This window comes from Glossina fuscipes, unplaced genomic scaffold (genome assembly GCF_014805625.2).
Source record: "Glossina fuscipes isolate IAEA_lab_2018 unplaced genomic scaffold, Yale_Gfus_2 1, whole genome shotgun sequence".
Taxonomy (NCBI): Eukaryota; Metazoa; Arthropoda; class Insecta; order Diptera; family Glossinidae; genus Glossina; species Glossina fuscipes.
In genome coordinates, this window is record NW_023998415.1 from 20,882,971 (window position 1) to 20,910,504 (window position 27,534).

The 27,534-nt window shown below is 33.1% G+C and overlaps 1 protein-coding gene across 4 annotated transcripts in view; it reads right to left on the reverse strand.

The window, feature by feature from the left end:
* Nucleotides 1–27,534, reverse strand: part of LOC119645097 (uncharacterized protein DDB_G0283357) — a 678,949-nt gene that overhangs the window by 626,636 nt on the left and 24,779 nt on the right. For all 4 annotated transcript variants that reach the window (XM_038045002.1, XM_038044999.1, XM_038045000.1 and 1 more), the window contains exon 2: nucleotides 1,377–1,552. In XM_038045002.1, coding sequence (XP_037900930.1) covers nucleotides 1,377–1,392 — 16 coding nt within the window. In that variant the 5' untranslated portion in view covers nucleotides 1,393–1,552. The remainder of the gene's footprint in view (nucleotides 1–1,376; nucleotides 1,553–27,534) is intronic.

A 27,534-nucleotide genomic window follows, 5' to 3' on the forward strand; every position in this document is an offset into this window, starting at 1 on the left:
GTGTACTGCATACATCTGCACTCATTTTATAAAATGTTACATTTCAGATGGTGTAGGGCGTCAAAATAAATAAATACTGCCCGACATTGCATATATTTAATATACAAGGGAACGTACGCACAACTGCGACTGACATCTCATGCAGTTCCTTAAAAGTTGTAGTCTTTTACGAACCTAACTGAGTTCTATGTTCGCAGGTCACAGTAGCGTACTTATGTAGCTTTCCTGTAAGGAAACTCTTAGGAATAGCAGCTACCTTACAACCTAAGAAAAACAGAAATAAGCAAAAAAAAACTTGAATTTAAGAAACAAAATGAATTTGCGTTAGGCTCAGAGCTCCTCATGTCGATTTTAAAATTTTTTTTTTTTTAGGTACGCTACATTGTCTGAATAACTTCGTTAAAATTTGTAGGAAATAAGGCAAAACATATATAAATAAAGGATTAATAGAAGCAAACAAAAGAAAAAGAAAAGGAATAAGAAAAGCGATCCCCGCTTTATTTGTTACACATAACCTAAAACTTATTTTAAAGTCAGAGATTATATATATGAAAAAGCCTTAAAACTGCGATAAATATTTTGCTGTCAAATTTTATAAACCAATAATATATTCGAAGCACATACAAATCGTTCTCTTCATATTTACTCATATGTCTACACTACGGCACACACAGTTTATGGCTGCAATTTGATTTAATTCAATTATGGATTGTTTATTATTCTTGAATGCCAAGAGAAAAAGCAAAAAAAATATGAAAAATATGAAAAAAAAGAAAAGAAAAGAAAAGAAAAGGAAAAACTGCTCTCACAGCATTAATGTACGTATGTCGTTAAATCGTCAGACGAAAGGGCCTACCGCATGAAAAGGATAAAAAGCTGCTGTTGATGCTGTCTATTTAGATGCTAGCGAACACATCTATGTAACCGAGCTATCAAAAAAAAAAAAAAAAAGAGATAAGACAAGAAGAGCAAAGAAAAGAAAGGGAAATAAAAGAGAAAAAAATAAAAACTCCAGTCTTTTGCAATAATTGAACTAAGCCTTTGTTATCGATGATTACGTGCCCTCTTTTTTAATACGGTTGTCATGGTTTCCCAATACCAATACAACTACGATGGCATTCAATCTGCAGGTGGGTAAACATGAACATGAACTAAAATATTTACTAATTTTATATATGACTGGCGGAAAGGAGATGAAAACCAGGCAATCTTCCACACTGCGAAACGGTGTAAATAAATTAAAATATTTTTTGAAAAGAATTTTTGCTTATTTTTTTCTCATTTTTTTTTTTTTTTTTTTTTTTTTGTTTGTCGAAAATTCTAAGGAACAATTCTTATAAAAATATGTTAAATAGAATTCCTTGACTTTGACTTACCTTTTTGATAATTCATATTTCTGCTTTTATTATTATTGTATTTTTATTGAATTTCGCTTAATGGATTTTTTATAATTTTTGCAAAAAGTCTTCAAATAATTTATGGTGAAATTATTTTACATTTAGGATTCTTCAATGGCTTATATATCATATACGAAAACACTTCTCTTTGTAATCTGTAAAGAAAGAGAAAACAATATAAAAAAATATTTTCCTCATCTAAGTTTAATAGAAAAGTCGAATAATTTATATAAAATTGAGATCATAAAAAGTTTTTAAATCCCATTATAAAGCACGATTACTCCAATTGGTTCAAATGCGCATTTCTTGTTTGGGTGAATCGATTCTCTTTAGCATACATAAGTTTTAGTATAAGTTTCGCGGAAGAACATTTCAGGGGTTAATAAATTCCCCTTAAAAATGGCAAAGTCAAAGCGTATGATTCCTCATATTGGTATCTCTCACATGCTCCTGCCCAACGCATTATTATGTCATTTTATGAGCATAACACAGATGCCTGCATATTGCAGGCGAACATATAAGTTGAACAAATGATTAGTGGAAAATATCTCATACTACTAATGCAAGAAAAAGAAAATTCATCCGGAAATAACACCGGTCGACGAGGTCCGTCGTTTTAACAATGCAACTGCGCTTTTACAAGCAGATTAATATTCCCACCTCCGGCTTTTGGTTGCGATCCTCAAGAACTGTAACTATGCCGCAGACGATTCATAATTATACGTAGATTTTATCTTTTCTAACTTACACTCAGGACGAGGCTCGAGGTGAGGCCAGAGATATGCATACATCTGACAAGGAGACAAAAAGAAAACAGTTCCGCTATTGCAAGGAGTATACAGGTACTTAGGCTAAGGTAAGAGACAACAATACGCCTTAACTTTCCCTCAGCACCTAGCACGGCGAATGGAAATTGAAACCTCGGCACTGGTAAAGGTTTGCCCTTTAAGATTAGATTGAGAATTATACTCACTCATACATAAACTAGGAGCTTTCGTCTCGTCGTTTTGGATATTCTTCGGCAACTAAGCAAGTTTGGAACTCAATTTGAACTCGAGAATTTCTTTAGAAACCTTCTACATCCTATATATATTTGAATAGTGATTGGACTTTCGAATTGAAACATTGCATCGCAGATCAACGTTTCTACTTTAGGGGTGCGAATGTATAGCTTAGATTCCACATAAGTTTTGAAATATCATACTAAAATTAAACAGAGTATATCCTCCACCCAGGAGTTTGATTAATAACGCTCCACGGATTATCCGTTTGGGCTGAGCATTTTTGGTCCTTTACCATTATGTTCGTTCTAAGTTTAATGTTACATAGTCTATTTCGATTTTGGCTCTCTGGCGGACTGTTCTGGCAACCCATAGAGTTGATCCTTACTAAGTAACTTTGTTCATTATAATAAACTTTCCCAAATCACAAAGGCCTGGAAGAGAAACTTTCCGTTTGCCAGCTTTTTTGAACAACTTTTGAGGCGACACACCTGCACCTTTGCATTCGCATATGGTAAGAATTCGCATAAAAATCTTAAAATTAATAGCTGAACGTGAATTTTGCAAATTATATTTAAATGTGAAAGCAGTCGTTGCAAGGCCATGCCAAGAGTAGCTAAGCAGCATTTTTAACTTTCTTTAAGCCTGTAGTCCAGCAGACCAATTCAGCTTGAAAAGTACCAATCCCACAGCCTTTTTTAGGGAGAAGGCAATATGCGGGCCTGTGGGAATTTAGAAACTAGCCTTCGGCAGTTCTCTTCGTATACATCATCTCATTTTTTTTTTTTTTTTTTTTTTTTACGTAAGCTTTCGTTAGACGTCTAATGGTATCAATTAGGTTTAGTGACGCTACACATATATTTAGATAACTACAAAGTCTTGGTATTGCGATCGAACTTTTTGCCAAGAAAGACTGCAATCTTTTGTGATAGAGGACGTTATCAAAAAATAAATGCGGTTTTAATCCGTTCACCATATTTACATATGTTAGGAAACACATTTAGATGTGTATCCAACCATTTCAGTAGTACACGATTCATTCAATTATTCGCTCTTCTGCAGTGAATTGATAAATACAGTTGATGCATTGATTTGATTCAATTGTTTCACATTGTATAAAAGATAAAGGGAGGCATTGCTGGAAATTTGTAGAAGAGCAAAATTCGCATGAACGCATTTTATAAAATCGATGTGAGAGATAGTTGAAAAGTATTCGACCTAAAAAAAGATATATTAAAGACAATAGAAGTGATCAGTTCGACGGTTCTCTGGCATTTCCCCTCTTTTTTTTTTGCAGAACAATTCACTAAGTAGTCCTTGTTTCTACAAAAATCTCATCGCTTCGTCTAAATCTCTTTCCATGGATGCGGATAGCGTTGTCGAGGAAGGATATCAAACTTCTGGTCAAGAAATTTTACCATTTCCAGCATCGATTTTTCATATTTGTGATAATTTTTTTTCCCCAATATGAACAAACACGGCACCCTACAGGGTATCAGCTTTCTCATGAAAGCACGTTGCTTTCAATACGTTTGAAAAATCTGCTATGTCCATAACCTTAGGGTCATTTTCGACCCTAATTCCCATTGCTCATTGTTACCCAAGCTGCTAAGGCCATGTCTCAATTCATCTATTCAAAATTTTATACAGTAGTTCAGTGTCACCGTCCACACGGCCGTTCAGTATTCTCTTTCTGTGGACGTACTGGATTTCAAAAGCAAATACTTAACGACATTCCAAAGTTAAATTTTTTTTCAATTCTCATTTCTTTTTTTTAAACGCGCGACAAGTCCATTTTCGAAGAAAAGAAAGATAACGATAGCTATTAAAAAAAGAGAATACGATCCGTTTACATGTAAACAAATTACAGTCGAAAACAAGTAAAAATACTATATAATGGGGCGCGGCTAACCATTAAATACATTGCCAATAGTGTTTGCCTTTGGATCAAAACACGTTAATGCACAAAATTGCACTAAAATACACCAAAAACAAGACGAACAGACGAACACATTTAGATCGCTTGAGAAAATGATTCTGAATCGATCGGTATAATAAAAAGTGGATATGTCTTAAGTCCACCTTAGTACTGCATACAACGGCACATAGTTAATATAGATTTGCACAAAACTTGGTTTATGAAAACCGTAACGGCTCATATATCGGAACGATAGAATACGGTAAACGATTGTCGATATGTTACGAATTTTGAATTCTTAATCTGTGCTACAATTATTTATTATATATAAAGTACTGGTGAATATTAATAGATCCGAGCAAAGCCAATCTATGTTTTGTATAAAATATTTGAAAAAAAAAAATAAAATAATAATAATAACAATAAAAATAATAATTAAATAAATAAATGAAAACCATTTTTGATTTATTATTTATTTTCTTTTCCACTTTCCAAGCACTAGTAAAACGTAATAGCGCATTGAAAACGTTATGTATACGACCTGCTGTGCTGTAGTGCTTTAATTTGAAAACATTTGCAGCTTATTTGGAAGGTAAAGCATTTTAGTTGCCTTTAGAATTATTTAAAGCTATTTTGGTAAAACTGTGTGAGCTCCTGTGAATTTCTCTGTGAGTTAGAGTCACCGCAATGTCAACATACTTCAGTTGAGTGATATCTTCTAGTTTTTGATGTTAACTTACAATGACAAATCTAATAAAGATAACAATGCTACCATTCAGAACAACAAAACAACATCGACGACAACAACCAATAACAACCAACAACATAAACAATGTGATACCCTTAAAACCATGCTACTCTAAAGTCTTTCACAACACATTCACCTAGAAACTATGAGATTTAAAATAAGTACTGTCGCTCCCCATCTCTCTCCCTAATTCTTATCATCTCTTTCTCTCACTCTTCTTTCTCGCACTTTCTATCTCTCTCTACCTCTCCTTATATTTAGTAGAAGGAAACGAGTTTGTTTGAAAAACTAAAATCCAATATGTAAACAGAGTGCGCTTTAAACAAATTTACAGTTCTCTTCTGCTCATCATCATCGCCGCCGTCGTCGTTGTCGTCATCATCATCAGCATGTATTTTCTTCTTTTTTTTTTTTTTCTTCTTCTTCTTTTTGGAATTTAGATATTAAAGCAGAGCAGTTAGAGAGAAAGAAATTAAAACATCAGCATCATGTTGTTAAGTTTGGAAGAGTTTCAGTATAGCGAGCGAAGAAAAAGGAAAAATAAAAAAAAAAAAAAAATAAGAATAAAAATTAACTAACATAAGCTGCAAATGACAGGCATTACTTAAGTGTATTTCGTTCATATATCCAGCAAGGATTGATATATGTATAAACCGTACAAGTTACGGGATACCTTCGTGTATGTTGTGTAAGTAAACGATATACATATATATATATATATGCATGCATTAGAAAGTGTCACCCATAGTAGAAAAAGTTGAAAAGTCATACAGAACACGATGACAATACGGATGACGAGGCTAAAGTTAGAGCTGCTCAGTACCATAACATTAATTAAGTTTGTAATGACATATCATCTACCTATAATAAAAAAAAAAAAGAAGGTTAATAAAAGAAGAAAGAGAAAGAGAGAGAGAGAGAGAGAGAGAGATAGAGAGTGAAAGAATGACAACAAAGAACGAATAAGGATAAAAGTTCACTTTTACACGAGCCTTTAAGCTTGCAAGAGAATACACGGACTGACTGACTGACTGACTGATTGACTGACTGACTTATTAACTAAAGAAAAGTTTACTTTTCGGTTTAAGTGCATTAATAATAACAACAAATATTCATGCTTTACTGCAAATTCTTTTACAGTTTATATGAAAATCGAGTAGAGCGGCACAAGTATCTACTTGATGTTGAAAACGCTTAAAAAAGTTAAGCAAATTGGCAAAAATTAGAATGAAATAAAATTTTATTCCTACAACAATTGACAAAATATTAAAAAGTTTTCTTGCTTTTTTCTTTCTTTATATTTTTCTGAACAACCAAACATGAAAAAATGAATTGCTTCTGAGCAATTAAATGTTAACCATTTTTATACGCTACAAAACAAAAATTCAATTTATAAAACTTTTCGGTTTATATGATTTTTTTTTGTGGATTGTACGGAGCAACAAAGTTAATTTTTTTCTTTTTTTTTTTATCCAGTTATTTTTCCTTTCCTTCTGACCAAAAAAATATTGTTAAACTCAAATAATATTTTGTGACAAAATTGTAATAAAAAGTTTCGCATAATAATAAAAAAAACAGTAGGAAAATAGAAACGAATGAGTAGTACAAGCAGAAAGTTATAATCGCCTTGCGACGATTTTTGGATACCAACCATTTAAGCTAAAATTATGAAAATTCTTAACTTTTGATTTTATTTTCCAGTGGTCCGATTTGCAAGTTGTCGCACTGTACTCATTGCGTATACTCATAACTGTAAATCCATATCTAATGTAATTTGTGTGCTATTACTCAAAAAGTATGAGAGAATTTTCCGAGCAATGGGGCGTATGAAGAGAACGATATATTAAAGTAAACACGAGAAGCAGTTAGCATTGAAGAATCGATGTGTGGAAGAATAGACAGCCGCAAAGATAGACAAAAGTAGGGAACAACGAGAGAAAGGATGAACGGAAAGGAAAACGAAACGATGAACGAAATAATGGATGGAGGGAAGCGACGGAACGGTGGCAAAAATGAACGAAAAGGAAGCAAAAATTGACGAAAGGGTAAAGCAACGATGAGAAGAAGCAATAATGAATAGAAGAGAGAGTAGTCTGGTACCAGAAGCGACGGAACGAGGGAAAGAATGGACTGAAGGAAGAATGTAAGGAAGAAAAAGCCGATAAAAGGAACAAAAAACGATTGGAGGAAGGAAACAATGTGCGGAATATAGGATAAATGGATGAATGATTGAGCAAAAGGGAAGATAGCTTGTAGCAAGCACGACATGAAGGCTGAATGGAAGCAAACGCAACCGGCGTAACGCGTCAGATTAGCGTCAGCAGTAACGAAACTACAAGGGCGGACGCCAAAATGGGCGTAAAAAGAGGCACAAAAATGGACGAACAAGTGGAAATGGAACCGGATTCCCATCTAAAATCTATAAATTCGTTGTATAAAACCTTATAATCTGAATAGCTAAGTGCACATTAGGAAAAAAGAACAAAAAAAAAAAAAAAAAAAATGATAGACTCTTATCGCCGAGTGATAAAATCCGACATGATTCTAGTAGCGATAATTGTAACATTATGATGTTGGTTCTCTCCGCTACAAATAGAGAAAGTGCTCTTACGCACGGTCAAACACACTGTTTTCATATAACATGTAATTGTCGCTTTTAATATTTGCTGGGTCATCATCGTCATCATTATGGTGGTAACAGCATAAACGTCAGCTCTTTTCTCAATGTTTTGCTTGTTGTGTTCGTTTATGTATAAGTATTAGTAAAATCAGCGTTTTATTTAAAAGTGAAAAGTTTTTCAGCAACAAAAAAAAATGTTTTTTTCAAACTTTTCTAGAGTAAAAAAAAAAAAAAAAAAAAAAAAAAACAGAAAAGAAGAAACACATAGAGAGATGATAAATTAAGTCATTTATAATCATCAACAAACAAACACAATGAAAACTAGTCATAATAGTTGACTGCAACTCAGTATACGCAGCGAATATATTTAAATTTATTACGTAACAATATGTAATGATTTGATCTTCTGAAGGCTCAATAATTTCTTTAATTTACCTAAACCGATTTAGTTCGTCTACTAGATAATGAAACCAATCTACTTTCATATAAACAAACATCTCAACAACATCTATTAAGGCTGTATTCACTTCTTTGGCCGTCGCATAAATCATCCCATGCGGCATAATGCGTAACTTGTACTTTAATAAGCAAGCAGCAGAATACACAAAATCGTAATGGAACAGTAGTGGATTCACCACATTCTAAACCTCTATAACAGACTCGAGACTGCATTGAGCGTTGAAATTGATTAAATCGGTCATATGCCCGCTAGGCGGTAAAGCGAAAGACGTTTTCTGAAATAAAATCCCCATAAGTGAAACGTCGTACTATTGGATCAGTGAGATGCGAAGAAGGCGTTGAAAATACGGCCCGTACACGTTGCTGTTGGTCAAATATGAGCAAATACGATTCACTTCGAAGCTTGGTCTTTCAAAATGATTTCTTGTAATTTCTATATGTTTCTTGAAACAACTGCCGAATAGTGGACACCCAAAACGTCATCAGGATAGGAGACGCTTTAATGTCTTCCAAGCCAATACTGACCGGTTAAGGATACTTTTTTCCACCAAAAAGCAAAGTTTAATCAACGTACGAACTTCGAAATTTGTTGGCATTGAATGGCACGAAATTGTGACACGTATCGTTTGAAAGTTGATAGTATCCAACAATCTTATGGGCCGTTCAGCCACCTATTGAGTGAGGTGTATTTAGTTTAACGTCATCTCTTTTATAACCATTGCCGAGAGATCGAAAATGTCAAAACGTTTTCAAGACAAGTAAGGATCCTCATTATCAAATTCTGAATTGAGCTAAGAATGTCCCTCTATCCAGCTATGCTAAGTCTTAAGCGTTCTCTTGGCCGTCATAATTAACACATCGGCTTGAAATTTTTTAAAAGATATTAAAGACTCGTACACGAAGATTTGTGGGGAAATGGGTCCATAAATTTGATATTTCAACAGCAGCATCTGTCTTAAAATAAAAAATATATATATTAACCTTTTTTGTTTTTTACTCATAAATTGGGAGGAATACAACGATGACAACTTTCACGTTTATTCTATGGCTGGCCCGTTGGTTTGTTTTTGAAATTTAATTCATTTTCATTATAGAATAAATAATCCCCGAATTTGTCCGCCCACCAAGTAAAGACCGCACAACCCAAAAAACAAAAATAAATAAATAAATAAAAATTTGCAATAACAATAGTTTTTATGATATTAAATTAAATGAATAGAAAACTTTAGTATGCTAATGAAATTGCTTACATTAAAAAAATTTATTTTATTAAAAATCCAAAAATTTTTATATATTGATTTAAAATTCAAATCCAATTATTTGAATGAGGAAAATTTTAATTAAAACCAAAAAAAAATAAAAATAAAAAATAAATAAAAGAAAAAGAAGAAGAAGAAAAAAATGCCTCGAAAACTTTTCAGGCGATTTTAGAAACTTTTATTATCTCTTATTATATCCCTGTAAAATTCACTAAAAAGCCCCAGTAAAAGGCAAATGAAAAAAATAAGAAAAATTTCTCACTTTCACTTCAGTTACTAAGGTATCTAGCATGGTAAGCAGTGTGCAGTACGTTACTTTCACTTGGTATAACTTTACCTTAACTTTGTCGCTGCTACAGTTGCTGGCCAATTTCCCTTCAAAAATAAAAGATTAAGTTAAAGTTTAACTACGAAGAAGACGTTGAAATCTCTGCTTAATAGCGTAGCCAGGCCAATGCAAACGAGCTATCAATAGCTTATTATTCATGGAAATTCTTTTTAGGTTTATAATCAAAAGCAGAGTGAAAAAGAAAATAAAAATTAAAAATATAGAATAAACGGCGAAATACGTTAGGGATTATTATAATATTGGAAAGATTTTTGCTTTTGCTTTTTTTTTTATTTTGCCGTAATTTGAGTTGTTAAGAAGAGTTAAGAAGGAATTCGAATTTGAATTTTTAATTTGGAAATTTTTTTCGCTTCTTTTTTCCCCTTTACTTTCTAATTGCTATGAGTGGAAATTTAATTGAATTTTTTGGCTCTCATCAAGATTATATTGCATTAAAGCTACGTTTTGTTGGGTAAAATAGGAAAAATTTCATTTATGTGTATTTTAGAGATTTTCTTTCTCCAGAAAATTAACAAAATCACTCAAGCGTCAATTGTTTGTACAGAGTCTCGTTTATAATTTTTGCCAAATTGCGGTTTTTATGCTGTGTTACAAAAGCCTCACCATACACGGCGTATGAGTGCTAAGCATCATCATCCACTTGAAATTGTTGCAATGCACACCCGACACATTTATATAAATTCTCTTACACCACATATATATATATATATATATATATATGTATGTATATTGTATATATATCATATCCATATATATATATATATATATATAATATCTACATACGTTTGTGTTTATTTGCCCCTGTCAATGTGTGAACTAACAAGAGTACGAAGCCGTTCCTAAGGGGGTTTGTGCGATGAAAAGGCTTAAATCTACACTTATATACTTACACTTATATATATATATATATATATAGTGTGCATATACATACATATATAACTGCATTTAATTTAGTATTTATCAGTGTTGGTGTGACTGCTTTTGCTATTTTCATGTTATAACTAATGAAAAATTAGTATTGCTTTCGTTCATATAATATATGCAGATTTATACATATGTATATATATAGATAAATACATGTAATGGAATAAAGCTACTGATACAAATTTTTTTTTTTTTTTTTTTGTTCATCTTTTACTCTAAAAACCTCTCAGTGGCCTTAATATCCGTTCATTTGTTCACTCGTTACGCTTTTGCTTACGATAATTTTTTATGCCAATGTTTACCGCTCTTCATTCATTTCATTTCTGTGTAAATTTTTTTTTAAATTTTTTTTTTTTTTTTTTTTTTTTTTATTATTTTGTATTATGCAATAATTTCCGAACAGAACCATCAGCAACATTTCAATCACGTAAATTTATTATGTAAACATTTACTTTAATACCAATAACACAGCAGCCAACATAGCCAGAATCATCATTATCGTTATCATCGTCATCATCATCTTCATCACTTTTGATAATGTTCTTTGTTCTGTATGAGTAGCCAATAGCAATCGGTAAAGGAGGAAGGAGAGAGGAACGAGGAAAAAATGAAAATTCCGCAAAATTTCAATTTCATAGTGCGACCCTTCGGTGTGTTATAATCTCTTCCTGGTCACTCAGGCCATCTTTTAGTTTCTCTTTTTTTTCTTTTTTTTTTTTTTGCTTCTCTCAACCAGTGACCATTCGTATTAAAACCTATCATCGTCATCATCGTCATCGTTATCGTCTTTATCGTCATTATATGCATAAATTGGTTTTTCTCTTCTCTTCTCTTCTTTTTTTTTTTTTTTTTGTTCTTTGTCCAGAGATTCCCCATATTTAACAACGTTTTCCTTTAAATGTATGTGCGAAGCATATGTTTTCTCATTTTCCTTATTTTCATTTATCCGCAACACTCGGTATAATATTCATAATGGCTTTACTACCAATATGAAATTTTATTAATGCATTTTCATACATTCACTCACTCATTCTTTCATTTTTCCACTTACTATATATATATATACTTTTGATATATTTGTTTGAAATGCTTTCATAGAAAATAAAATGAAAAACGAAATTGTTACCTCACAGTATGTGTGTTTAGCTCTATATTTGTTGGATTGCTTTTTGTTGTTGTTGTTGTTGTTGTTGTTGTTTTATGGCAGACATTTAGACCTTTCTCATTTAGCTTTTTGATCTTTGAAAAGCTCGAACATTTCATGCGATACGAGTATAAACAAAATTAAATTAGTGAAATTGATTAAAGAACGGAAGCGGGAAAAAAATGGAAGTAAATGCAAATATGTGTTTATGCAATTTAAATAATGCTTGAAATGCTTAAAAGGCTTATAACTAAAATAAGTAATTGTCAAGGCTTCCACAACTGGTATTACATCAAATGCACTTGGCAAGAGATGTAAATGTAAATATGCAGGCTCGGGCGGCATTCACTTATTTACCATTAGCAACAAATTGAAGATATGTGTGTATCTCAACATTTCCAAATAGAATTCTTTAGCATACACGGTTTTGTCTTCACGTTTCTACCATAAGTGTTTGTCTCCATGTTAATAAGAATTGATGAATACCAAGAAACTCAGCATTTTTTTTGTTTTTCTTTTAGCTTAGCACTTTTGCTGCATTTTTTTTTATTTACCAGCATGTATACCCTACACTACTTATCATACAACGTATATTAAGTTTGGATGGATGTAGAAATACCCACATTTTAGTATACCGAATGATTCAGAATCATTTACGAAATCGGTTTAGTCTTGTCCGTCCATCTGTCCATCTGTCCTTCTGTTTTTGTCAGTTTGTGTTCAAGTTGTAGCTTGTAATTTTTGAAATATTTCCACGAAATTTGAAACGTTTCAACTTAAGTGCCTATATGACAGCGCAGTCTAATTCTGAGTCTGTTAGGAAGAAGATAAATGAAGCATAAGTAAGATTATTGACGAGAAAATTCAATTTTTTCAAATTGAATCATGACAGTTCACGTTTTGGGTACGTTGCCATATAGCTGACACGATTTTTTTTTTTTTTTTTTTTCAAATGTAGCCAATCACTCAGGCATTGATCCCTATATGTGTAACACAGCGATGGTCAGAAGGAAAAAGAGGAAAGGGAATAGTAAAGGAGGGGGCGCAGCTTAGTGGATGTGTGCGCAATCGGTACGCGCTAATCATAGCTATAACCAAGTTTGACATTGAAATTTGAACCCTCGAGCACTGACTTGATAATCATGGCTGTTGTCTACTCGGCCATGCGGCAACTCTTATATTAAAGTTTAGCTCGCAGCGGTGGCCAGAATATACAGCACTAAGTACAGGCTGCATTCAAAAATAACCTAAAAAATATATACCGCCCCATAGAAGAAAAATACAGCTTTTGGTATTTCATCACGAAAAGGACTGATGGATTTCACTAGGCGTACTAAATCGGGGTATCGAACGGTCGATCTTCACCGATTATATTGTTTTCATTTATTTTTCGCTATTTTTGCGATCATTGTCTTTAAAACGTGCAAAGCTACTATAATTTCTATCTGCAACGGAAAACTCTGGCCATGCAAAGCTTGTCTAAAATTTGGCAACCCTTGGTCGTCAAACAGGTACGTCAGTCTTGGCAGCAAACTTTCTGAATTCTGAGTCGCCTGCGAAATGTCTGTTGTGGACCTGGCCGCAAATATAAAGGCATCCATTTGAAATTTGTTGAAAACACTAAAAGTTCTTGTACGCAGCTTGGTGTTGAAAATAGGTCAAATCAGTCGAACAACACGCTTACCGTTCTACATAAACTAAGAGCATCTTTGTTTCTCAAATAGGAAAAAAAACAAAAAAAAATCGGTTATTGTCTATTACTCATAAGCTACAGCAAATAAATTTACAAAAATTTCAAAGTATTTTCTAGGGCCAGTGCTGTAGTGCACCTCAAAAATGGGGTCATTTGACCGCGTCGACCCAATATTGTAGTGTATCAAATTTTAAGTTTTTTTTCAATACCTTTATAACGTACAGCAACAATCTTCAAAAACTGCAGAAAGTATGTAAATTATTTTCCAGTCTCAAATTCGGAATGCATCTGCATCGATATCTGTCTGTTCACGTGCCCATTTATCCCTCTACCCAACTGTGTAGTATCTGTCGTAAGTATGCTCTCGTTCGCAAAAAAGGGGATATCACCTGCAAACTTGCGAAAGAGTTTTGAAAATGAGCCAAACTTCTCAAAGAACACGCCTACAATGGCCAACACGTCTATGTTACAAAAACGCAGAGCACGTTTGCTTTCCGTATTTTTCCACTTTTATTCTAAAAGTAGAAAATCTCAGCCGCGCCCACTCTACATAGTAGAGTATTAACGTTAAGTTTTTTTTTTCCTTTTTTTTAGTCCTTTTCACGATCACGGTATAAAAGCGTATAAAAGATTCGGTCATGACCAATTATAATTTTTTTATTTGCTTTCTAATTTCTTTTCGCAAAAGGGCAGAGAAGCAAAACAATGGAAAAAAATCAAATCTGATTGGGGATGTCTTCGCCCCCGAAATGCTCCTCATCCTGTTCAGTGAGGTACCAATGATATCAAACAAATGAAAAATTTAAACGAAATGGAAGTGCATTCGACAGAGTTCGGCCATAACCTCAATCGGTTTACTCGGTTGAGACAATCCTGCTAAGAACGCGCAATTACGAAATTGTAACTTTATATCGTAAATGGACGCGTTAAATTAGCATTGAATTAATGACGTTGTATTAATTAAACGTTTTAGCCTTCTCGAATCTATGACTGTGTGCATCAGAGTATTTAAATTGAAAATGAAATTCATATTTAAACAGTTTAAGAGTTATGTGCTTAAATATTTATTCACAAACTGATTTAGGCTTGACCTCATTGATTGATGAACTTATAAATTATATTAAATCTAATATTTACAAAGTACTTAAATTTAGTTGTTAATGCCGAGCATTAAAACAACAGCACTCGCAGCGGCTACAGGAAGAGTGGCACGAGCTGCTGTAGTGGTAGCCTTCAAACAAATCATTATAAAAACATTTCCGTTGAATAAAGTTGGATAGAGAGGCACAATAAAAGGGTTAGCGTGGTCTCTTTATTTGTCCACACATTATGCTCGCAAAAAAATACAAAAAAAAAAAAAAAAAAATTATTAAAGAAATGAAAAAAAAAAAACATTAAAACACTTTAGTGTAATATAAACTGGTTCAAATGGCGATGATTATGATGATGATAGCGAATATGGCAACTCTTCTTATTACCGTAGTGCAGTGCACTAGAGAATAAAATAGCAAATAATATGTTAACTGGATTAAAATCTAAAGCATAATGTTGGGCGATGCTCTCCGCGCCGCACTGCAATGGCTACAAATTGTTATAAAAAGAAAAAATAAGAAAGAAAAATAACATAGTAAACACAGTGCAAAGGCACCGGGTTTACAACAAGTGCTCTTTGTTGAAAGGTATCATATACCGAGTGGCATGGTGTTGTTTATAATGATGAATGAAACATGATTCTACAGCGAATGAAAGAGTGGGGCAGAGAGTAAAACTAACTCATTACTGACAATCTAAAGAAATATTTTTTTTTTTTTTTTCTGAATTTGTTTCCTGTTGTCGTTTTATAGGTACGTTAGTGATTGAAGACGGCGGGACGGAGGGATTTATCTTTTCCTGTTTTTTTTTCGTTTTTTTTTTTTTTTTTTTTTTTTTTATGAGTTTCTAATAAACACAGAAATACACACACACACACACACACACACACACGCATACACCTAACAGCTATTGCCGTAGTACGCAACAAACCATTATGTAAGATTTTAATTAAAATTAATTACATTAAGTGCAGCGAGTAAACACAAACACTTGCTCGCCTGCCTGCTCGATTTCTTGCTTGCTTGCTTGCCTGCAAGCAGACCAAGAACATCGGCGGCGGCGGCGGCGGTGGCGGCGACGGCAGCATTAGTACGAGCAAACCAGCAGTAAAACAAATAGAAAACATGAGGAAAAAAAGCGTACAAATAAATTAAAGAACCAAATCTATGGCACGAATAACAGAAAAAAAAATATCCTCTAACACCGTCTGTACGCGTTGAAAAGGAAAAACGAATGCAAAAAGATAAAGGACGCTACGACTGCTACCATGATAAGATGAAAGTATAGGAAATAAAAATGATCAAAGGCTAACATAGTAGTAACTAAAAGCAAAAGATATTTATTAAAATCCTTTTAAATCACAAATAATCAAAATCAAGGTTCACAAGCAGATTAAAAAAAATTCTAACCGTTAAATAAAATTAATAGATTTTGATTACATATATATATATATATTCTTTCAAATACTTACAAACACATAGAATATAATAGCCATCGCCGATGGACGACTTTAACACTAGGACCATTTTATTTTGAACCTTTTGGTTTTCAATTTTGGAAAAAATAATTATAAGGCATCTAACGCTTCAAAATTTCTTGCGGGCTTCTATTTCGATGAAAAGACCTTAAAATATCTGTAATCAAGTATTCGCTAACTAATGTAGCTTTCACTATAGCGATATCGACGTACACCTATTTCTACCAAAAGAGATCATTTTGATCGCTTCGCATATAAAGAAGATAGTAATACGAAATTTAGTATAAGCATTCCTTGATGGATTAAGCTTACACGGTTAAGACATGGATAAAATCCTTTAATACGTACGCCCGCAATATAAAAGAAACTGAGGCAACCTTGAAAAACTACCAACATTTTTTTTTTTCACATATTCGTCTATTACTTTTGATGCAGATAAGACACTGCTTTTAAGTTTAAGTTAGGCAACCGAACGCAGACAGACATGTCTATAAATCGATTCCGATTGATGAAAAATGAATTTTTTTTTTAAAGGAAATCCTATATATATATTTGTTTTTATCTGTAACAAGTACAAAATATCGTGTCACCGTGTTCCGTCTACCCGTCCTTGTCGGATATCTCAATAACTTTTGATCATTTTGAAAGTGTACTTGCTGTAATAATGTATTTTACAGTGTGTGTGTGTGTGTGTGTGTGTGTGTGTTTTTTTTCTTTTTGTCAAGTCATTTCATATCACACGTATTCTGCGTACGACGAGTATACTTTGCGACGCAATTTAAATTCAAATTTTCCAAAGAGGTCGGCACAGTTAACTGGTTAATAAATCTTATAGATGCCTTGTGAAAGCACCTAAAAGTTCTATCGTATGATATTTATGGTTAAGAATTCTGGAAGAAAAGTATTAACTAACCAGATGTTAAATCAGGGTTAAATGAAAGCTCATTTACAGCTTGAATTAGCTTTGGAATCTAGTGCTACGTTATTATGTAAGTTCAAGAAAATTTAGGACTTGGGGAGATTGGTAGCGTTTCTTTAAACGGTTTAATAGAGTTGAGATGTTTCCTTATTCGATTAGGCAAGAAATCAAGATTAAGGCCAAGACTGCTAAAGCTTTATTTACTTAAGCACTTGTATTCTTCTGCTCTTCTACAGAGGACTCTTTTAAATATTTGTTAAGGATGTAATCGTTATGTTATCGCTTAAATTTTTCCAATTTTTTCTTCGGATTTGCTTTGTTCGTTTTTGTTGCCTATAAATAAATCATTTGTGGCAACTGAACGAAAAGCATATATATTATGTCGACATACATGTCAAATGTGTGAGCATAAACTAGAGATGTTCTTCAATTTTCTTTCACTTTCAATGATACTGCATGCTGAGCGTGGTGAAATGGACACATTAACTCTGCGAAGAATCAAGAATACTCAAAAAAAATGTTCTCCGTAGTGTTATTGCGTAACAGCATAGCGCTCCTGCAATAAATATCATTAACAAGGTCCTCTTCTCCTTTGCTAAGCTGGCAAACCTACGACATATTGCAGGTTAAGTGAAAGGGAAACCGTACGCCAATAGTTTAAGAAAATCTCATTTAAAGTCTTAGCACACTGCGTTCTACGAAACGGCACGAAAAGGAATGAAACGTCGCAAATAGAGAGAAGGGCGTAACGGCAAAGGTTTGCAAAAGTCAATTGAAAAGATTTTTCAATTTCAAAGCTATACCTGTCTCTGGTCAATTGCTGGTAGTTGCTAGTTAGGGGACAGATCGCTTTATGTTTAATTGAAAAATGCAACTGTTTTAAGAATTCCTGGCCGAGGAAAGGCTTCAGAGATTCAATTAATATCTGAGACTTTAATATTAAAACAGTGAAGGACTTACTTTGCCAAATTTTTTAAAGAGCTGTTAAAAATCTTTGCTTTTGCATTACGCCAAAGGTCATTTGCATAACATTACATATATGTTATGTACGAAAGTATCTTGATATTGTGTTGTGGTTAGTTGTTGTTGTTGTTGTTGTTGTTGTTGTTGTTGTTAAATCTTAGTTTCCATTTCCTTTCATTTCGGAATTTTTTTCTTTTTTTTTTTTTTGTTTGCTTCGCTTTTCTTAGTTTTTCCTTTAATCAAAGTTTAAAGGTTTCTTCACCTTATGTATGCAAAATATATATATATGTGTATATATTTGCTTGTAATACAATTAAGTCTCGTTTCGCTTCTTTTTTTTTTTTTTTTCTTTTCTTTAAATAAAATTTGTTTAGCACACGCTTACACAGTTCTTTAAATTTGTAAAACCCTCATATTTACACATAGACATATACGTGCGAGTGTGTGCGTGCAAGTGTATATAAAAAATCGTTTGTTAAAACAACAACAAACTAAACAGCCAGCCAGCAATGTGTTCTAGTGGATGCACATTTTGCAACCAGTTTTTAACAAACAGTTGTGCTGTTCTACTAAGTAATGCCGCTGTTAACATTTTTGTTGTTGTTGCTTTTAAACAAGGATCCCTTTTTGTTGTATATGCACACTGTATGTGCCTCTACGTATATATATGTATATATATATGTATATATATATATATATATATATATGTTTGTGTGCTTGAGTGTTTTTATATTTTTGTAAACAAATGCAATTTTTTCTTTTATTCTCTTCTCCTCATTTTTTTTCTGCTTTTTTTTTTTTTTTTTTTTTTGCTACGTATTTACGCTTTGCTACACAAATGATAGTCTTGCTTTAAATAAAATAAGAAAAAAAAAAAAAAAAAAACAAATAAGAGAAAAAGCAAAAAATTAAATTACAAATGTGCATTTTTTACACATGCGAAAGTAAATAAGCAAGTAAGCGTTATATAGAAAATTTTAAATGTAAAAGAGAAAAAAAAAAAAAAAAATCAAATAAAAGAAAATCAGAAAAAGGAAAAATATCTATATATACAAAAAAAATTTTTAAAATTCTTTAAGCAAAATATATTATTTTCTAACTTTATTAAATAAAACAAAAAAAATTGATAAAAAACGGTTAGAATTTAACATTTACATCCACTGAGTGTATATCAAGTCAGAGGGATTGTAATTGTAATTGTGAAAGTATTTCAAACGGCTATTAGGCCTATTGCGTCTAGGTTTAAATCCCTACGTATAGTGTTTAACAAAAAAAAAAAAAAAAAATGGGAATTTAATCGAGCAAATTTGTTTCATTCGATTCAACGGTGCCAACGCTGCCATTAACGAAACTCAATACCTCTCCGTCACAAAGCGAACAAATCAGTCAATTGTCACACCCTACGCCACATGTGATGCAAAGCTATATTCAGTTCGTGTGGGTGAAGGACTTGAGATAAACTCTCCGTTTGTTATACCGATCAATACAGTATCATATTCCGATTTTATTTAAACAGGTCTGTCCGTTTGTCCACCTATTCATTTTGTTGTTTTGTGTTCAAATCAAAGGCCATAACTGTTGAGATATTTAGATAAAGTTTGGCACATCGACATGTTTCGGCCCAGGAACGAACGCTATTGAATATGTTTCGGATTGAAGCACTTTTTCGATCACTTTCGATAAAGCAACGTATTTCGAAAAGTCGGTGCACGAATAACTGTAGGTTTGGGTCACAATGCACTGAAGCGCTTTTACTTGTTTTTTTCTTTACCGGTGTTAATCAAACCCTTTCGCTTGAACGACGCATACAGTGATTGGAAGGCGACGACACACCTTTTAGAAATCAAATTCTTTGCAATGAAATTTTGGGAACTATTTTCGTTAAAGTTTTTCACATTTGCTCCGTTCATCTTTTTAAAAGTTTCCCAAATGTTTTTCCCTTATAATACATCATAAAATAATAGAGAGCGAAAATATATTTTTTTCATTGTTTCACCTTTTAAAAACAGTTCACTTCGCGGACTTTGCGATCATAATTACATGCTTTCTTAGGGTTTATACTTTTCACAAGTGAAGCGAGCGCCTTTGTGTAGACAATATAACATGAGTGAAACGAGTGTTGGGGACTTTGCAAAAAGTACTCCTTCGTTATATATCCAGTATAAATTTCCAACAAATTTAATTATGTCCATCTATGTTCATCCGTCTTCTGTTAAGTAAGGCTTCGGCTAGAGGTTGATAATCTCCAAACCGAGAATAATTTTTTAGGAATTTCGCTCACAAGACATACAAAATCGAGCCAATTTTGAAAAAAGTAAACCGACATCACCTATGATGCGGAGACGTATGCAACGCCCATAAACATCTCACGGAGTCTCGTCTTTTATAGTAGCGAAAGACTCAGAATCACTTCCTGAATCTATTTAAGTCTCCCTATGTTTGTCTGTCGACTTGTCTAATATCTGCACATATATATATATATATATATATACATTTATATATCCATTTTTTTTCATTTAACCTACTGGCTGTAAAATGTAATTTGGCCCAAAGACGAACGCTATTTGGTCTAAACATTTCTATGACGAAGGTCAACGAAGTTCTCGACCGCTTGGCACGGGCGTTTTGGGAGTATCGTGGTGTCTATGCTTATCTTCAACACAATTTCGCGTGGTCACTAAATAATTGGAGATGTTAGATTGGCATGGCTTATCCCCTATCCCAGTACTCCCGCTTTGGTATAGGCTCTCCCCACAATCTTATAAAAAAATGGATGGGATGGAAAGGCGGAAGATTTCGTACGGATATAATTGGCGACATTAAACGCCAAAGGTTGCCTGCCCCCACACTAACTGGGACAAAAGTCACTCAAACCCTTCCCCTTTCTCTTTCTTCATTTGCCATCTTACCAGCACCGCCTTACATATGTCATATGGAAGAGTTGACGGTCATATAAAAAAAAAAAAATTCCTTCTTACTTTAAGCATCTTGATTAAACAAATTAATAAAGTTCTCTAAGAAGGTATGGAATGTATTTGGTTTCAAAGGTATCACATGTCATATGACGTTCAGTGTGATTTGCAATAATTCTATATCGTGACGCGTACAACACTGCAGCTCACTAAAAAAAAAAAAATTTTTCTCCCTAAAAATGATAAAAACATTTTTTATGAAAGACATATACGAAAAAATGAATTTCAAATTGCATAAGAATGTTATCGTGACGTTACCTCTATCAACTGTAAAATACGTAAGTAAACAGAAGTCTCTCTTTGAAGATTATTTACAGCATTGTATTACACATTTTAAAGTTCTTTGTTATTAACGCAAAAGCGATTTATCGCTTTAAGAAATTGATATAAAGTAAAAGAATGAATACAGAATGAGGATAAAGATAAAGATAATAATGATGTTGATGATGTGTAATGTTTTCGACTAAAGATTATTTACTGCCTGATACATTCGACGTTAGTAAGTAGTGTTGCCATTCAATTTATTTCACTTTGTCGACAATAAGTTCATATGTCTTTAGATGACTTCCGATGTATTGGCACGACATGTCTTTAAGTTCATAGAGAAGGAGAGACAGACATCAATATGCTGCTATAAAGCATGCTTTTTTTTTTTCTTTTGCGTTTTTTCGTCCCTTATGGGAGTTTTACAGAAAAATCACTTTTGTAATTGGCACACAGCCGCATCACAACCAACAGCACTACGTTTGTTTGCTTACAGCTCTAAGCTGAGTTGCTTACTCGCCAAGCTGGATGGATGATATACATATACGTATGCCGTCTTCTACTTAGAGAGATCTATGCATTTTTTTTTTTTTTTTTTTCTGTCTTAATATAAATTTATAAGTCGTGCGTATGATAGGGAAAAAAAAAATGATAAAAAATAAATTGATAGATTTTTCTTATAAGATGTCTGCAGATTCGATTGCACTGATATATAGGTTTTTTTAAGTTAATTGAAAAAATAAAAGGAAGAAAATGTGAAAAAATATTTTACAAAATTATTAAACTTTATTTTATTTTATTATTATTATTTTTTTTTTTTTTGTGACATTTAATATTAGTTTGCTTTTATTTAGTAGACACTTAAAGAGTTAAGAAAAACAAAAAAAAAAAAAAAATAAAAAAAAAAGGAATAAATAAATGAACTCTCTGCTGGAAATAAATTCAGAGAAAACACAAAATTTTTCTGCATACAAACGAGTTGATTACACAAAGGAAAATTACAGCGAATCATTTCCGCAGACTGATTCATGGTGAAGCTTTAACACCCCATCACAGCAATAGGATCTGCTAGTCTTGAACTGCTTCTTTCCCTCTTTGATATTTTTTTTTTTTTTATACGGTTGTATAAAACATTTTAAGAAATCAAGCAACAGCCCGACGGCAAAGCGTGCAAACCTTAAACGAGACAGAGCATATGTTGTAATACGCTTAAAGGGTTAAATACTGCATGACATAGTTGTAAAAACATACCAGAAAAATGTTTTTCCCCATTTACGAGCAAAGTTCTCTTCTCATTTAATTCGTTTTTTTATTTTCTTATTTTTCAAAAAACCAGAAAAAAAAAAAACAAATTTAGAAAAATATTAAAACCATAAATTAAATTTAAATGAAATTCTTTTCGCAAGAACATCACTAAACGAACAATTAATATGCTCTAATTTTGCTCCTGGAAGTGTATCAAGAATTTCTCTGAGACATACATACATATATACGTCTCCCTTACCCCTTCTCAATCTCTGTGGCACTTGACACTGTGTGTATTATAACACATATGAAATTCTTGTAATAGTAAGGTATAATTTATTACTTATCGTCATCGTTTGCTTTACCACCGAAAGAAATCGAGGATACAAACTTACCTCCTTTTCACGTTTAATATTTCCATGCATCATAAATTTCATTAAAGTATTTAGCTTCCGGTGCAATATTACACCGACAACATTTTCATTGCATAAATTTACGTCATACCAAACTTACACACACACACACACACACACACACACACACACACGACCACACAAATTAGAAGTTCAAGTTACCTATACCTATACCCAAGCATACTCAAGCACTTTGAATGGCAACAAATAAATTAATGTTTGAAAACAATTGCCATAAAAAAACTCCAAAAACGAGTTGAAACTAGAAAGAGAGAGGATATTAAAGGTAAAAGAAAGAATATAGAAAATTTTCGTTAGATTAGATTGCGTACCAAATTTATGAAAAATTTCCATAAAAACCATTTATTTATTTATTTTGCTTTATTGACATAAAAAACAAGAACTATATACATATATATATAATTCATCAAAAACCAAACTATTTCAGTCAGTGCAAAGGCGAAATCTTTCGTCACAAAGCGACATAGATATCTATGCCCGAACTCCCCGTAGCCGAGGAAAATGTTCATACGATCAACGTTTGCGATGGAATCCATCGGAGAAACCATCCCGAACTAGATAAGAGAAAAACACTTTCTTTTGAAAAATTTAAATTTATTCGACATCGTAGTCTATCTGTTCTCTGATTGATACAATGAGTCCAACACTGGCCTAATATTTCAATGCTTTTCTGTATAACTATTTATATGTTCAGGCGAAGTAGTAGTGAATACGTTGCCTTAATTAGCTTATGGGAAGTCATACCACGTTTGTCGAGAGAAATTTTCACAACTTTTGATGTCTTTTGGCCCCGAAACAACTCATTGCATTCAACGTCGCCAGTAGTCGTGCCAGCTCGTTTTAAACCACAGAAATTAACGACAAACAGTTGTTCACGCCGAAGGTCTCAACCATTGTCATTACACTTTTCAACCCAATCCTGAATTTGAGCGGCAACCTTTCCCATCGAAAAGGAATGTTTAATGAACATACACAGTGTCACTGAAGCTAACTAGTTTAGCATATTGCTCACAGTGGCGCAACATTTCGAGGATTTGTAATTTTTAAAAATGTCAATGATGTTACCGTGTCCTAGAGGCAATATCTTCTGTCAGCAAGAATTATCATTTTAAATCAATTAGGCAACCGAGTAATTTTCCGATAAGCTGTGCGACAGATGGCGCCATGCTACTGAAAAAGAGCATCGCCCGCCTCTTAGAAATCGATCGCTCAATAACGCTAAGCTTTTGCTGCAACGATTAAACGTCTAGCGTTTTTGAAAAAATACTTCCCATTCGCACCAGCCGCCCAAAAATTACAAAAATGTTTGGTTTTGCGTGTTTGGAGAAGTACGTTGTTTAAACGTATTTGTTGGGTTTTCTTCGGTGTCACAATTATAGTCAAAATGTTATTGCCGGACAAGAACGGCCATTAAACATTAAATCTATATTACTTCGCCTAATGCTCTTCTCCACCCATTTTTGTTATAAAATGCGAAAGATCAGATCTCCGATTACATGTTATAGGTCCCAATATCTGAACCGATATGATCCAAATTGGTTAAGTATAATTGTTTTTTGTCATTTACTTCCGTCATAAAATAGTTCCGAAAATCAGACTTGGCTTACTTTTTAAAAGGCCCTTATGCGACAAGTGGCGCAAAAAATGAGCCTATGTGGACCAAACGAACCAAAACAAATTTATATGCCAAATCTCTATTCTGAATCAATTGTCATCTTAAAATAGTACGATTTCCACCTTGTTCTCATATGAATAAAATCAGTAAGATATGTAATTATTTCAGTATAAAGAGATTTCTTAAAAAAAGCATCGTATGGGCAGTAATCGCGAAAATGATTCAATCGAAAGCAAAGCACGTTAGCACTTAGCATACCATGCCTGATAGTTGAATATTTATAAATGAAAAATGGCGGGAAATTGAAAATGAGATTTCCTCTCGTGTTTGCTGCGCACTTCAATAAATCTTCCGAAACAAACAATTAAGAGAAATATATTCGGCTTAAAATAAGCTTAAAGACCTTTCTTTTCGGCAAGCCCGTAGAGTCAGTCTTTCGTCAAGTGGAAACTTATCCGTCAACCAATTGCCCGCATTTCACTATTGAGTTTTCCCAAAAAACAGATTTTCCATATTTGACATATTGAGTGTAAGTTATGGACAATGCGGTTTTTCGGACTGTCGCATAGCCGAAAGGATACGCATCGCGAATACCAAGTCGACGTTCGCGATTGCAAATCTCAATGGCTGTACTAAATGCACAACTGGTAGAGTTATAAGCTGCGAGCACTCGCTAACTATTTCTCTTTCCCTGTATCAAAAAAAAAAAAAAAAAAAGAAGTACATCTACTCGCTCAATATGCCGATATATTGTATTGTGTATTATACAAATAATTATATAGGCGAAGATTCATGTTATATATATAGTTTACCTTACGCTTAAGTGGCTTTTAGATAATTGTAGAGGATAAATTCGCTTTGTTTAATTAATTTTTGAATTTGTCGATTCGATGAGAGTGATAAGGGAAATAGGAATGAATCGTAAGATTGTAATCTTAATATCATTATAGTGGCGTACAGGGAAGTATGTCTATCGGCAAATCGATGGTATTATATGCTTTACATATATTTTCAATGCATTTATCTGTACATTAGGAACATATCACAAATCTAATTTAAGTTTGTGATGGGTGTAAAAAATGTACATACAAAGACCTATTTAAATCTTGGCAAAAGAAAATTAAAAACTCTTCTCTTTTTATTTAAAAAGAAAAGATGAAGATTTTAGGATGTATATATAAGGAGGAAATGCCCCAAAGTAAACTTAATTTACAATTAGTGTCGGAATTACATGCTTGTTGCACTCACTTACTTACACTAATACTCTCATATATATATATATATATATATATATATATTTTGTTTTTAGAAGCAAGAAAGAGCAGCAAGAAAATTTCACATAGTAATAGTTGGACAAAACCACAAATCCTTACACAAGCACATGCACAATATTTCAAATGAATTCCAAACGAATACAACAAACGCCCGGACAAATGATGAGTGAATTTTACCTTTCAAAACTAGGAGCATAACATAACATAAAAAACAAAGTAAAACGGAAGAGACGAAGACAAAAACTTTCTTTAACTAATGACTCTCTATCCTGACTTTGTGGCATGGTGTCAGGCTAACTGTTGGTCTCTACGATTGTCTGTCTATTTAATATGCTTGTCTACTAAGTTAATGAAATAATTTCTTGTAACGAGTTAAGTTTCCAGTTGTTTATGGAGAAGATTCCTTAGCCAGAAAAATATGCAAAAATAATTTAACCCTTTCCTACGCTTAGCAAAAACAAGAAATTTATGCACAACTATTATGATTGCATCCACCACTGAGAGTATATTAGCATAGTTATGACGAATGCATAGTCACGCCTAAAAATATGCGATGTAGAAAAACCTTGAAAACCAAAATAAAAGCACATATACGCCCGCTCACAGGATATAAAAAATTGGGAAATTTTCCGCCTTTTTCTGCGTGAATCTTATTTAAGCCAGCTTCCGATTTTTTTCTAAAGCGCCCAACTAAAAATCATAGATAAAAAATGTGCATGATAAGCATTTCGCGTGTACATTAGCTTCGCGTCACATTTACTACAAAAAACAAAGCAATTGGAATTATATTTTATTTAACTTATTATCCCTGATTGGTCACTGTTCTAACTATTATGAAAGTCAAAGCCTTACTCAGAAAGTCCTTGATTCATCGATCGAAATGCGACAATTGGCGAGGGATAAGAGCGGTCAGCGGTGCTAATCTTTCTTGGATAAGTTTTGCCATATGGAGCAGAAGCCCGTCACTTTGGGTGATCAACCTATGAAGCCCTTTTTCTTACGCATAGCTGGCTTTCGTTAGTCGATTTCATTAATAGTTTCTTGGGGTTGACGCAACTCATAATACAACCCCTGCGATACCCAAAAAGGAAGCACTTCGCACATTCGTTCTTACACCTCTTATAGTTTTACGTTCCAAATATTGCACCGCCCACACTTATTGAGCAGGTCTGCACTATGATGTAAACAGCAAAAGTAACATTTAGCGGATACGCTGAACTACAAGCTATGTGCCGAAATAGTATCCAGGGTTATGTACAACGTTTTACCAAACCATAATGATATACGATATACGATATATATGAAAGTTTATATGATCGTTGCAGCGAATGTATGGTCGATCGTATGCTTTATTTTACAACCAAACATTGTACCTAAGACTATGGGTCATATATAATAAATGCGACTGAATGTGAATATGATTTCTTTAAGGTGACCATACCGCGATAGATTGAATGAAAGAAACTAAATAAATAAATAGAGGAAGGAAAAGGTATAGAAAAACTTGGGGAAAATTAAAGGCTTTGTATTTCTGGTAAAATACTCTATCGTAGAAGAAGCCAATTAAATGTTTGGTCACCAACAATAACTTGAAAGTAGTGAAAGAGTTTTCTTGCAAACTTCTTCGCCTCTTGTAATTGCGTTTCATAATTTCAAACTAATGTATGAATGCAAATCGGATATAACATTTATTCATTCGTTGCACACTTCCGGTGTACACTCTCTCATACTCAAAGATCAAAAAACAATAGGAAAAAGCAGAAAACT